Raw genomic sequence first — 13,824 nt, 5'->3', positions numbered from 1 at the left:
GACAATATCCACAGGGAAGGAAAAATGAATTTTCATGGGAAAGCAGACATGAATAAACAAAACCATGAAAAGCATGGTCAAAAAGCTCCTTGGGACTGACTACCTCACTCCAGGTAGACAGTCACAACCTTAGAAAAGAAAATCATTTCTGGGAAGGGGATTAATTATAGAATGTACTGACATTCAGCTCCAGCCTTGACTTTCAGCCCAGTCTGCTATTCAGCTTTGGCCCTGGAACACTGAATAGGCAAATGCCTACTTCAGCATCATCACAGGCATCCCTGGACCTGTGCGTGGTCTGTGGTCCTGGGCGTGTGTGTGAGTCTGTCCCATTTGATCAGCATCGTGACCTCAGACACACAAACAAGCCCTACCATCTAGATTTACTGCTAACAGCTAACCATGCACTTTAGCTAACAGTGAAGGTTACTTCCTGTATTAAAGTGTCAGACTTTTAAATTTTGATTATTAAGATGTTAAATATTGAGACTGTGATAATAATTTAAAATTCTGATAAATTTTCTAATTTATTCTTATATCCTCGCTTCTTCTATGATGGTGATGTTTGGCTTCAGCCTTATATTGATATGTTGAATTACATACTCAGCCATTCAGCCAAAATGTATAGTATCTCCAATATTAATTATCATCCTTTAAAACACTCAATTTCATAGGCAACAATGATAAAACGGGTAATTGTGAAATTCCTGAAACTAACCCAGAGCCCTGATATATTCTATTTCCACAGGGATCCAAGCCCAGGAGGAACACTTTTTTTTTCCCACCCATACCTGAACTACCATCTATGAATCAGGGGATTTCACTCCTTTAATATCATCTACCACCACTCCCAAAAAACAACTGCTTCCTCCCAGACTATAACCTCCCATTTTCCCTCATATCTCAGTGTGAATAAAAGTCTTTCTTCAGCTCATGAGCTAAGGAAAAACAAATTTTAAAAAACGAATGAAAGAGACCAAGGGCTCTATCCTGATGGTAAGTGAAAAGGGAACGTCAAATAATCAAAGGTTCATGTTGGAAACAGAGGCTGTGTGTCCCCAGAGCCCAGGCAGCAGGCAGTGACTCAGCCCAATCGGGTGAGTCATTGGGGGTACGACCACAACAACAAAGCCCCTCCAAAAGCAATCACCCACACCCTCACCATTATAAAGTCTTGTCCCCTCTGGGGAGGCTAAGCTTGAACCAGCTTGTGCCTAGGGGCAGCGAACTGCCAAGGATACCATTATATTCCATTATATTTAAGAGAGCTCGTTCTCCCAAGCTGTTTAAATAAATGGCATCATTTGCTAATCTCTAGCTGTGTCTCATGACAAGAGGAATAATTCATTTTATTGAGGTCAGAGCATTGGGTTAATGCAGAGATTTGGTTTAGCAGTTAAGGGAAAGACTATACTAGTAAGATGATATTTTTCCTCCTTTCCTTCCCCAGGGAACGAAGATGAAGTTAACCCTCCCACCTGTCTTTCCCTATGAACACTTGCCTTTTTCAACTGTTTTCTGCCATGGCTAATCAGAAAAAGTTTCTTAAGGAAATGGTGGCGAAAAAAAAAAAAAAAGACACAAAGGTAACAAAGCTGTACCCATTTATAATGTTCCAGTAAGCAGAAGTACCTAGAGACTGACTTGCTAGGATTTAGTCTGTTAGGAGATCTCAAGAAGTCAAGAGACATGATGAAGGAGGAAAGGATGAACTTCAGACCTGCAACTTGCCAACCAGAGTCAATCAGCCAGTGACCTAACCACACTTTGTTCAGAGATGTCAAGGAAAAGTGTTCTCTCAGCCAGGTGCCATGGCTCACAGCTGTAATCTCAGCACTTTGGGAGGACTGCTTGAGGCCAGGAGCTCAAGACAAGCCTGAGCAACACAGTGAGACCCCCATCTCTACAAAAAATAAAAACAAAAATAAAATAAGCTAGGCATGGTGATGTGTTCCTACAGTCTCAGCTACTGGGGAGGGTGCACTGAAAGGATTCGCAGGAGTTCAAGGCTGCTGTGGGCTATGATCAGGGCACTGCACTCCAGCCTGGGCAACAGAGCAAGACAGGGCAAGACAGGGCAGGGCAGGACCGGACAGGACAGGACAAGACAAGACGGACAGAAAGGAAAGAAAGTGAGAAAGAAAGAGAGAGAAAGAGAGAGGGAGAGAGAAAGAGAGAGAGAGAGAAAGAAAGGAAGGAAGGAAGGAAGGAAGGAAGGAAGGAAGGAAGGAAGGAAGGAAGGGTTCCATCATTAAGATAAAATGGTGACCACACAGTTTTAGGCTACTGATCAATTCTGACGGCTGGAGATATAACAAATAACGGTTTCAAAAAAAGAATCCATGACTGCATGAGAAGTACTAATACAAGAATGAAATAACCGTATGAAATTCTAGTGTGGCATATTACAAAACACTGGAAGAGAAAATAAAGGTTCAAATAAAATAATAAATTTCTTCCCATAATTCCCTTTTCAAAATACCTGACCTCACAGGACTTAGAAGACTTCAACTTGCTAAGCTCCAAGGAAAACAAAAGGCATTCTATTTCTTGTTAGAAATTTCATCCTTGGGATATGCTACACAATTACCAACAGGGAGTAGGCATGGAGAAACTCAAACTTCCCATGTTTTTCCAGTCAAATAATAATCCATCCCTTGCCATCTCCCTGGACTCTAAATGTTTCAAAGTACAATATGAAAAAGAAAAATCTGGGCCGGGCACAGTGCCTCACGCCTGTAATCCCGGCACTTTGGGAGGCTGAGGCGGGTGGATCACCTGAAGTCAGGAGTTTAAGACCAGACTGGCCAACACGGTGAAACCCTGTCTCTACTAAAAATACAAAAATTAGCCGAGTGTGGTGGTGGACGCCTGTAATCCCAGCTTCTTGAGAGGCTGAGGCAGGAGAATCACTTGAACCTAGGAGGCGGAGGTTCCAGGGACCCGAGATCGTGCCACTGCACCCCAGCCTGGGCAACAAGAGCGAAACGCTGTCTCAAAAAAAAAAAAAAAGAAAAAGAAAGAAAAAGAAAAACCTGAGAGTTCTCATCTGAAGACCAGAGCAGCAGGCCACCACTGAACAAAAACCTGGAATTCCTCTCTCCATCTTCAGATCTCAGAATTGAGGCACTGAGGGGAATCCCCATGTAACACCTGGCAGCTCAGCTCGAGTGGAGAATCGCTCTAAACAGTATTCTACCAGAGGGAGGAGTGGGGGTCTTAGCATATCCAGGTAACCACAAGGACAAGAAACACCATTCTTGCAGCATATGCTCCCCGTGGTTAGATTCGCTCAAGGAGGAAAGAAGAAAGGCTTCTGCATGGTGGTGTTCTCCCAGATCCCCTCAAATTCCTAACCACAGCTTACCTTGGTACAAGGTGGTTGAACTTGTAAGAACTGAAGACCTCTTGGATCTTTTCTTCTACTTTTGCCTGGTAAGGATGCAGGAGATAGGAGAGAGAAAACAAATACAGATGAGACCTCCATCAGCTTTTTCTTCCTATTGCCACAAATGCCTATTGGCAAAGGTTGGTTGGTATGGTCTGGAACTTCACAGTACTGTAAGACAGGGGTTCTGCAGGATGACAGGCTTAGGACAAGGCGAGAGGGAATCCCCTGTACCATGCTGGCATCACAATGGACTTTTCCAGAAACCGAATCCATAATATCCAAACTAATGGCAGTTTTGGTGTTTGGTTCCCTGGCATCAGTTACTCTGGGAGCAGATGAAGACAGATGTCTCTTGCTTGTGTAGGAGAGCATATGCCACCCCAAAATATGCCTCAACAGCATAAGGATTATTTTGAGAAACTGCAGCTACAGGAGAAGCTCTGAAAACAGAGTATACCAGTTTGTGAGGAAAATTGACATCTATAAAGGAAATCTCCATTTGTGAGAGTGTTTCCGTCTCTGTACCAAAAGAGAAGGATGACTAAATCAGAGGAAACTATTATCAATGGAGAAGGCACCTACTGAAATCTGCATAACAAACCTTACTTTTATTTACCATACTTGTCCTGTTCACTTCCCCATAACTAGCTTCCCCCACAATCTTCTCTGTTTTTAGTTGAAAATGCTATAGAAGCTGGAGTTCTAGATCACCTCTTTCAGAATTACTCATTTTCCCCTGGGTATCTCCTATGTATACATGAAGCATACATGTTAACAAACTTCTGCCTGTTTTTCTTTTGTTACCCTGTTGTTTTGTTATAGTGGTTCCAGCCCAGAAATTAGAAGGGTAGAGGGAAAATGATTTTTTTTCTCCCCTCCACTTGAAATATGTATTCTTCCTTCTCTATGAAGTTGTTTGGATGTTCATTAACTCACCACTCTCAAATACATCATTAGTTTCTGCCAACAGTCATGCTTCTTATTACAAAACTGAACAGTTAAAATATTAAAATCATCTGGGAGATTTATAACAACATCAATTGTTGAAACACCAAAACAAATAGCAAATTCTGGTTCTACGTCACACACAGGACTCCACAGTCCCATAAAATGAAGGATCTCAGAAAGTCAGGTCACAAAAGAAATCGGATCTTTCTCTTCTGAAGACCACACCATAATGCTAAAACCGCCCCACATGGTTGACAAAAATTGCATGCTGGGTTCTAGATAGAAATACAGTTATAATTAAGCATGAATCAGGCTGCACTTCAGCCCACTTCCTGGTTGCTAAACGTCTGACCATTTGTATCCCATCATTCCTATAGATCCAGGATCCCTAACATTAGAATCATAAGACTTTTGTTTAAGGATCATCTAAGATGTTTTTCAGACTTTGAAGTCCAGCAATCAGTTTGAAAACCCCCACAAAGGAACAGGATCTGCCTGAGAATACAGCTTCCTTATCTCCCTGTCAATGACTTCACCCTACACTTTTCAATCAACCAACAAACTCCTCACTCCACACTTCAGCCCACTCTAAAACCCTTAAAATACCTAACCCCAAATTCCTCAAGGAGGGATTTGAGGATTCTTCCCATCTCCTCATCAGGTGACCCTATGACTAAACCTCCTTCTCTGCTGCAACCCCCGTCTTTCTTTTTTTTATTTTATTGTTGTTATTTTTTTGAGACGGAGTCTCTGTCATCCAGGCTGGAGTGTAGTGGCATGATCTTGGCTCACCGCAACCTCTGCCTCCCGGGTTCAAGTGATTCTCCTGCCTCAGCCTCCCAAGTAGCTAGGATTACAGGCGCCCACCACCCCGCCCAGCCAATTTTTGTATTTTTAGTAGAGATGAGGTTTCACCATGTTGGCCAGGCTGGTCTTGAACTCCTGACCTCAGGTGATCTACCCGCCTCGGCCTACCAAAGTGCTGGGATTACAGGCGTAAGCCACCACGCCCAGCCAACCCCTTGGTGTATTGACTTGCTGAGTGCATCAGGCAATGGTTGTGGTCACAATGTGGTCTCATGGGAGAGCTCCTGTATACAAGGTATAGTAATGAGGGAGCGTCGGTTAACAGGATTGGGGTTCACCTTCCTTGGCATTCCTAATCTTTGTAGTGAGACATGTTTTTGTTGAGATTTCAAGATACATAAAAATCTCCCTGGGAAACTTCAAAATTGAGTCATTTATTTCTGAAACACCCATTGAGGTAGAGCTCCTAGTCCCTTTGAGAAGCAAGCAAGAATTATCTGTGATGATGAGGCGAGCAGTGATATGAATCATCTAAAATGGCAGCCAATCTAAAATTAATTTACATCTGGTTTTAGAATATGCTTTGATATTTGCTTTTGAACATGAATTTGAGGGATGATCTGTTTAAAAGGTTACAACACTTCAAAAAACAGACTGACGTCACCATGAGAATCTGACTTGGGAGGAATGAGAAAGTTGTCCCAGAATCATCGTAATTCTTTTTCCATTCCCGACACTCATGCAGCTAAAATAAAGCACCAGCCTAAATGAAACACAGACTGCATTTCTCAGTCATGCCTATAAGCTGAATGGGATAGAAAAATATACAAGAAATTGGTAAGATCATTAAATAAAAGATTTGCCTATGATATACCATCATCCCTCAGTATCCATGGGGGATTGGTTCCAGGATCTCCCAGGATACCAAAATCCGTGGATGCTCAAGTCCTTGATATAAAATGCTGGAGTATTTGCACAAAACCTATACAACCCTCCCATATAATCACGAGTAGCTTAACTACAGGGATACATTCTGAGAGACGCCTTCTTAGGTGATTTCATCATGGTGGGAACATCAGAGTATACTCACACCAACCTGGGTGGTATAGCCTACCACACGCGTAGGCTGTATAGTGTGGCCTACTGCTCCTGGGCCACAGACCTGTACAGCATATTACTGTACTGAATACTGTAGGCAAATGTAACACAATAGTAAGCCTTTGTATATCTAAAAGTATCTAAACATAGAAAAGGTAGAGTGAAAATACAGTATTATAATCTTTCCAGACCACTGTGGTATATGCAGTCTGTTGATTGTTATATAGTGCACGCCTGTATTTTAAATCATCTCTGGATTACTTATAATACCTCCTAGTACAATATAACCGCAATTGAGAAAAGAAAAATAGCTCAGAGCAGTCTGAGTTATGTGAGGTATGCAAAATTTATCAGGCCCAGAGAGACCAAGTATAGGACTTCATTTATGCTTCCAACACCCATGTCCGGGGGCAGTTGTTTAAAGGCATTTCATTCCTCCCTAGCTGCCTCATCCATTATCTTCATGTTCCTGGAATCTGTGATACAAAGAATAATGTATACCTTACGTAATTTTAATGTAAAGTCTTGGTAAACAATTTAGGAATCGCCTCTTCTTTTATTTTTCTTTCAGTCAGCTTTTTGGGTAACTATTCTTTTTTTTTTGAGATGGAGTCTGGCTCTGCCAGGCTGGAGTACAGTGGTGCGATCTCAGCTCACTGCAACCTCCACCTCCTGGGTTCAAGTGATTCTCCTGCCTCAGCCTCCCGAGTAGCTGGGACTACAGGCGTGTGCCACCACGCCCAACTAATTTTTTTGTATTTTTAGTAGAGATGGGGTTTCACCGTGTTAGCCAGGATGGTCTCGATCTCCTGACCTCGTGATCTGCCGGTCTCAGCCTCCCAAAGTGCTGGGATTACAGGCGTGAGCCACCTCGCCTGGCCCTGGGTAACTATTCTTGTCCTTTAAAAACCAACTTGTAACTGTTGCTAATTAGAGTGTATATTCAGGGCAACTTGAATCTATGCTCTTGGGTTGCAATCTTCAAGCTTGGCCCAAATAAACTCTCTACTTACGTTAACTTTGCCTGAGCTTCTTCCTTTTAGATTGACATAATAACAAGAAAATAAGTCTGTACTTATTCAGTACAGACACAATTTTTTTTCCAAATATTTTTGATCTGTGGTTGGCTGAATCCACAGATGCAGAACCCACGGATATGGAAGACCAACTGTACTGTTTTATCTAAGTGAGTTAATGAATTCTGAATCACACAAAATCAAGTGGGAAGAAAATTCACTTCCTTTACCCCAATACAAGCCTATTCAAATCCATATGACTTAATAATATTCAAAGGCTAATGCATGAACCCATCTTCCCCTTGGCATTCTGGCACTTAGATGTCTAGGAAGGAAAGCTCCCAGCCAGGAACTCCTTAATCAGAAGTCCCATCTTCAGCTTTCTTGCGGGAAAGCAGCCAAGTACAACGCAAGAAAAATGGAGTTTTATTTCTAAGCTAAGACACCTGACAAAAACATGGAAATATGTCATACCGCAAGGTGGAAAATGCTTAAAATTTTCCCAACTTAGCGTCCTTCTCTTTGGAGTTCCTAATCATTTCTTCAGAATGAACAAGTGATTTTCCAATGCAGTTAGTAACTGACTCATATCTGAAAAGTCAAGTTAGGAATTCTGACGACTACCTGTGTATTACGAGTCAGCTGTTCATAACAATGAATAATTTTCTCTTAAGAACTAGTATATTCTGGTATATTTCTCTTTTTTTTTCTTAACAGGTCCCACAGAGAACTAAGAACTGGTGTATTTTTTTAACAGCTTTATTGAGATATAATTCATATACCATTCAACTCACTCATTTAAACTGCACAAATCAATGACTTTCAGCATATTCATAGATTTGTGCATCCATCACAATCAATTTTAGAACACTTCACTCTCCTGAAAAGTAACCCCACACCTCTTAAGCATCACATCCAATTTATCATTCTCCCCACTGCTAACCACTAATTTACTTTCTTTGTTTTTGAGATGGAGTCTCACTCTGTTGCCAAGGCTGGAGTGCAGTGGTGTGATCTTGGCTCATTGCAACCTCTGCCTCCCAGGTTCAAACGATTCTCCTGCCTCAGCCTCCTAAGTAGCTGGGATTACAAGCACCCACCACCACGCCCGGCTAATTTTTTGTATTTTTAGTAGAGACTGGTTTCGCCATGTTGGCCAGGTTGGTCTCGAACTCCTGACCTCAAGTCATCCATGCGCCTTGGCCTCCCAAAGTGCTGGGATTACAGGCATGAGCCACAGTGCCTGGTCCACTAATTTACTTTCTATCTCTATAAATTTACCTGTTTGGAATTGTATATAAATGGAATCATAAAAGCTGTGGTCTTTTGTGGCTGGCTTCTTTCACAAACATAATGTTTTCAAAGCTCATCTACGCTGTAGCATGTATCAGTACTCCGTTTATTTTTATTCATATTATTTCACCAAATAATATTCCATTGTGTAGATCTATCACATTTCGTTCAGCAGTTTATCAGCTGGTGGACATTTTGGCTGTGTCCATTTTTTTGGCTATTATGAATAATGCTGCTATGAGTCATAGAAACCATTCCTCTTACTCAAGAAACAGGTTCTCCAGAAACTAAGCTAAACTTGTTTGAAATGTAAATTCTCAGGTATTCTCAGTATAGACCTATAGATTCACTTAGCGGGCGGGGTCTACCCAACTTCTTTTAACAAGTCCTCCAGTGGATTCTGATGCAATGCTAACATTTGCGAACATTGTCAGAATCAAAATGGTGTCACTTGTGTTTAAAAGTCCTGACAAATAAAGCCGGGGACAGCTATGAAGAGAGGGTTCTCATGCATCAATACCTGATTAACAAAAACTATCCCAAATGACTCTGCAAAAACCACAATCCTGCACAAAGGTCATCACAACCTTACACAAAAAAATATTTCCACAAGGACATCTGTCCAGCAATTGCCTGTCCAATCTCAGACTGGTCACACTTGTTACTGATCCTTGTAACCAATAATAATTATCTTAAAAGAATTATATAATCCTCATTATTCCTTGAAAAACCTTTGTCTTCCTTTACCTCCTTGAATATGCACATAGTTAACTGCGGCACAAAGATTCCCATTGCAATACACTATTCCCAAATAAGTGTCATGTTCTTTTAGAGGGCCTCTCTCTGTTAATTTAGGTTGAAAGTTTGATAAAACAAGATTTTTTAGTAGTGGCAATGGTCACTAAATTTCAGCTCAGAGGTTGATGTGCAAAGTTTTACCTCAAATAGTACTTTCTTCATTCATAATTAATTTAAAAAACAGTAACTTACTTTTCTTCTCAACTGGTAAAGGATAAACAAAGATAACAAACCTTTTTAAATGTTTAACAAACAAAAATTTCTCTAAATAACCTAACATTTTGAATGTGCAGGAGACCAGAATATGCCACCTCAAAACATGACTGTAGGAGACCAGAATATGTCTTCCCACAATAGGCTTCTCTGGCATAAGGATTATTTTGAGCTGATTATTTTGAGAAACAGCAAAGGAAAAGCTCTGAAAACAGAGTAGACGTTACCTCATTTGTAAGGGAAAATTACATCTATAAAAGGAAATCTCCATTTGCCTCTCTTTCTGTACCAGGGAGACAAGGACGACTCTAAGCCACTAGGAACTCTTACCAATGGAGAAGGCACCTGCCTAAATCTGCATAACAAACCTTATCCTTGTTTACTGTGCTTTTCCTGGTCACCTCCCCATTCCGGGCCTCCCTAATATCCTTCTTTGTTTCAGCTGAACATTGTAGTTAAGCCTGAATTCTATGCCACCTCTTTGAGATTTACTCATTTTGTAATCGCCCAACGGGTTCTTCCAGCTTGCTGCACAGACACAATCAATTCACTGAGACCACAGCCTTGCAATAAAGAAAGACTTTAACTCACATGCAGCTGGCCACACCACATTGGAGACAGAGTTATTACTCAAATCAATTTTCCCAAAGGTTTGCAGGTTTTTCAAGGATAGTTTGGTGGGCAGGGGGTTAGGGAATGGGAATGTTGATTGGTTGGGGATGAAATCATAGGGATGTGGAAGAAAGATGGTCCTCCTGCACTGAGTCAGCCTGTGGGTGGGGCCACAGGACCTGTCTGTGTGGAGTCAGCCAGTCAGAAATGCAAAAATCTGAAAAGACATCTCAAACAGCCAATCTTAGGTTCTGCAATTGGGATGTTATCTACAGGAGTAATTGAGAAAGCTCTAAATCTTGTGACCTCCGGAATAATCGCTGGTTATCCTTTACACCTACATCTTAGCACAATTCAGGACCCTCTCACAATCCTAAAGGGAGATTGTCTTTCCAAAATTATGACCATAAGAGAAATCTGACAAGACTCCAACTGATCAAGCAAGACTCTGTTTCTATTTTTTTTTTACTGTGAAATGAAAAATGGCAAAATGACAGTGTGACAATTTATGTGAATTTTTAAAAACACAAATCCAGTTGTTTATGAATGCATAAAAGGATTAAAAGTGAAGTGGAAGGATGCACACACAACTTATGATAAGGGCTGCTTCTGGGAAGGGTGGGAGGCACACTGAACTGGGGATAGGGTTAAAGGAGGGTTTGGCTATATTTCTAATTGCTTTTCCTTTAAACAAATAACCAGAAGCAAAAAAAAAAAAAAGATGTTAGCAAATGTTAATTTTCGGTTACAGAAAAATGGCTGTTAATTACATTATTATACTTTTGTTAACCATAAATTTCTTAGAAAAATAAAGGTAAAGGATTTCAAAGTGCTTAGTTTTGTGATGCCTCATCCCCCATACCTACATAGATAGGCAGGCCACAACATACGCAGAAGCTGTGTTCTCAAAGTTCATTGGTTTTTAGACCTTATTTGTTTTCCCATCAACACAACGTTATACCTAACTGTTAGGTTCCAAGGCCAGCTCTCCCATTATTTAATGTATAACCTAATAAATGTTAAGCCTAACAGTACCTCTCTCACCTTCTCTAATCATGAGGCAACTGATCACTCACGATATGGCAAAAAGGGAACCCAAGAGTTGAGTTTACCCCTGCTTCTGACAGGGCACAGGCTAGATGTTTCTTTCCTTTTCTTTCTTACTTTCTCTCTCCTCTCTGTCTTTCTTACAATAGAGACGAGCCTCACTATGTTGCACAGGCTGGTCTCAAATTCCTGGCCTCAAGCAGTCCTCCTGCCTCAGCCTCCCAAAGTGCTGGGATCACAGACATGAGCCACGGTGCCCAGCCCAGGCTTGGTTGTTTCTTTTCTTTTTTCTTTTTGAGACAGAGTTTTGCTCTTGTCACGCAGGCTGGAGTGCAATGGCACGATCTCGGCTCACTGCAACCTCCACCTCCCGGGTTCAAGCGATTCTCCTGCCTCAGCCTCCTGAGTAGCTGGGACTACAGGTGCCTGCCACCAGGTCTGGCTAATTTTTGTATTTTTAGTAGAGATAGGGTTTGACCAAGTTGGCCAGGCTGGTCTCAACCTCAGGTGATTCACGTGCCTCAGCCTCCCAAAGTGCAGGGATTACAGATATGAGCCATTGCACCCGGCCGCAGGCTAGGTGTTTCTATGTACAGAACGTTTTCAAGTTTGCTGGTCAGGCTTTATACATACATACGTACATATACATACATACACATATATGCACACATGTATATATATAAAATATATACATGTATAATATACACATATCTTTAAAATATATAATATAAACTAAGTATGTATCAACTTATAAACTATACACACATATATGATATAAACTAATATAGTAATGCGCCACATAAGGATGTTTTGGTCAAGAACGTACCACATATTCCACAGTAGTCCCGTAAGACTATGACGGAGCTGAAAAATCCCTACGGCCTAGTAACACAGCCTTCATGATGTTGTAGCACAATGCGTTACTCACATGCCTGTGGAGACACTGGTGTGAACAAACCTACTGCGCTGCCAGTGTTATAAAAGTATAACACATACAATTATGTACAGTACATAACACTTGATGATGATAATAAACAACTACATTACCAATTCATATGTTTACTATACTATACTTTATATTATTAGAGTGTATCTCTACTTATTTAAAAAATTAACTATAAAACAGCCTGAGGCAGGTCCTTCAGGAGGAATTCCTGAAGAACGCACTGTTATCCTAGGAGATGACAGCTCCATGCCTATTACTGCCCCCGAAGGCCTTCCAGTGGGATGAAATGTGGAGATGGAAGGCAGTGACACTGATGATCCTGACCCTGTCTAGGTCCAGGCTAATGTGTGCGTTTGTGTCTTGGTTTTTAACAAAAAAGTTTAAAAGGTAAAAAGAAAGTTAAAAAATTTAAAAGTAGAAAACAGCTTACAGAATAAGAATATACAGAAAATATTTTTGTACAGCAGTACAACGCGCTTGTGTTTTAAACTGTTATTACAAACGGGTCAAAAAGCTGTAAAAAAAATTTTTCAGTTTATGAAGTAAATAACTTACAGTAAGCTAGGTTTAATTTATTATTGAAAGAAAAAAGCGTATGAATAAATTTAGCATAGCTTAAGCATACCGTGTTTATTTTTATTTTATTTTTCATAATGTCTGCTCAGTAATAAGTGTACAGTATTTATAAAGTCTACAGTAGTGTATACTCATATCCTAGGGCTTCACATTCACTCACCACTCATTCACTCACTCACCCAGAGCAACTTCCAGTCCCACAAGCTCCATTCATGCTAAGTTCCCTAGATAGGTCTATCATTTTTTATCTTTTATAACATATTTTTACTTTACCTTTTCTATATTTACATATGTTTAGATACAAAAATATTTACCATTGTGTTCCAATTGCCTGCAGTATTTAGTACAGTAACATACTGTGTAGGTTTGTAGCCTGTAGCCTAGGAGTAACAGGCTATACCATATAGCCTAGGTGTGTAGTAGGCTATGCCATCTACATTTATGTTAAGTACACTCTGTGATGTTCACACGACAAGGAAATTTCCTACTGACAATGTATTTCTACTATTATTAAGTGATGCATAACTATATGTATATTAGTTTGTATTGTTCAATAATGGAGAGATTGTATTAGACTCTAGGGGCCAGGGATCAAGTAACTGTACTAGAGTCCCCAACACTTAGGTGCCATGGCAATAAATAAATGAAGAGCTAACCAAATGCCTGCATTCTGGACAGCTCTGTTTAAAAGGTATTTCCTGGAGTTTTTCATTTAATCAATAGAAATCCAATCACTAGGCCAGGCGTGGTAGCTCACGCCTGTAATCCCAGCACTTTGGGAGGTGGAAGCAGGTGGATCATTTGAGGTCAGGAGTTTGAGACCAGCCTGGTCAACATGGTAAAACCCCACCTCTATTAAAATACAAAAATTAGCCGGGTGTGGTAGCACATGCCTGTAATCCCAGGTACTTGGGAGCCTGAGGCAGGAGAATCGCTTGAACCTGGGAAGCGGAGGTTACGGTGAGCGGAAATCGCGCCACTGCACTCCAGCCTGGGCGACAAGAGCGAAACTCTGTCTCAAAAAAAAATAAGAATAAAAAAATAAAAAGAAATCCAATCAATAAAAGCAGAGAATAGTT

At 40.7% G+C, this 13,824-nt stretch overlaps 1 protein-coding gene across 1 annotated transcript in view; it reads right to left on the bottom strand.

Moving 5' to 3' along the window:
- Positions 1-13,824, bottom strand: part of FNTB (farnesyltransferase, CAAX box, beta) — an 80,298-nt gene that overhangs the window by 56,637 nt on the left and 9,837 nt on the right. The window contains exon 2 of the mRNA XM_054449900.2: positions 3,368-3,432. Coding sequence (XP_054305875.1) covers positions 3,368-3,432 — 65 coding nt within the window. The remainder of the gene's footprint in view (positions 1-3,367; positions 3,433-13,824) is intronic.

The sequence above is a fragment of the Pongo pygmaeus genome, chromosome 15 (assembly GCF_028885625.2).
Source record: "Pongo pygmaeus isolate AG05252 chromosome 15, NHGRI_mPonPyg2-v2.0_pri, whole genome shotgun sequence".
Classification (NCBI taxonomy): domain Eukaryota; kingdom Metazoa; phylum Chordata; class Mammalia; order Primates; family Hominidae; genus Pongo; species Pongo pygmaeus.
The sequence above is the reverse complement of the archived record's forward strand: the minus strand, read 5'-3'. Positions and strand labels throughout refer to the sequence as shown.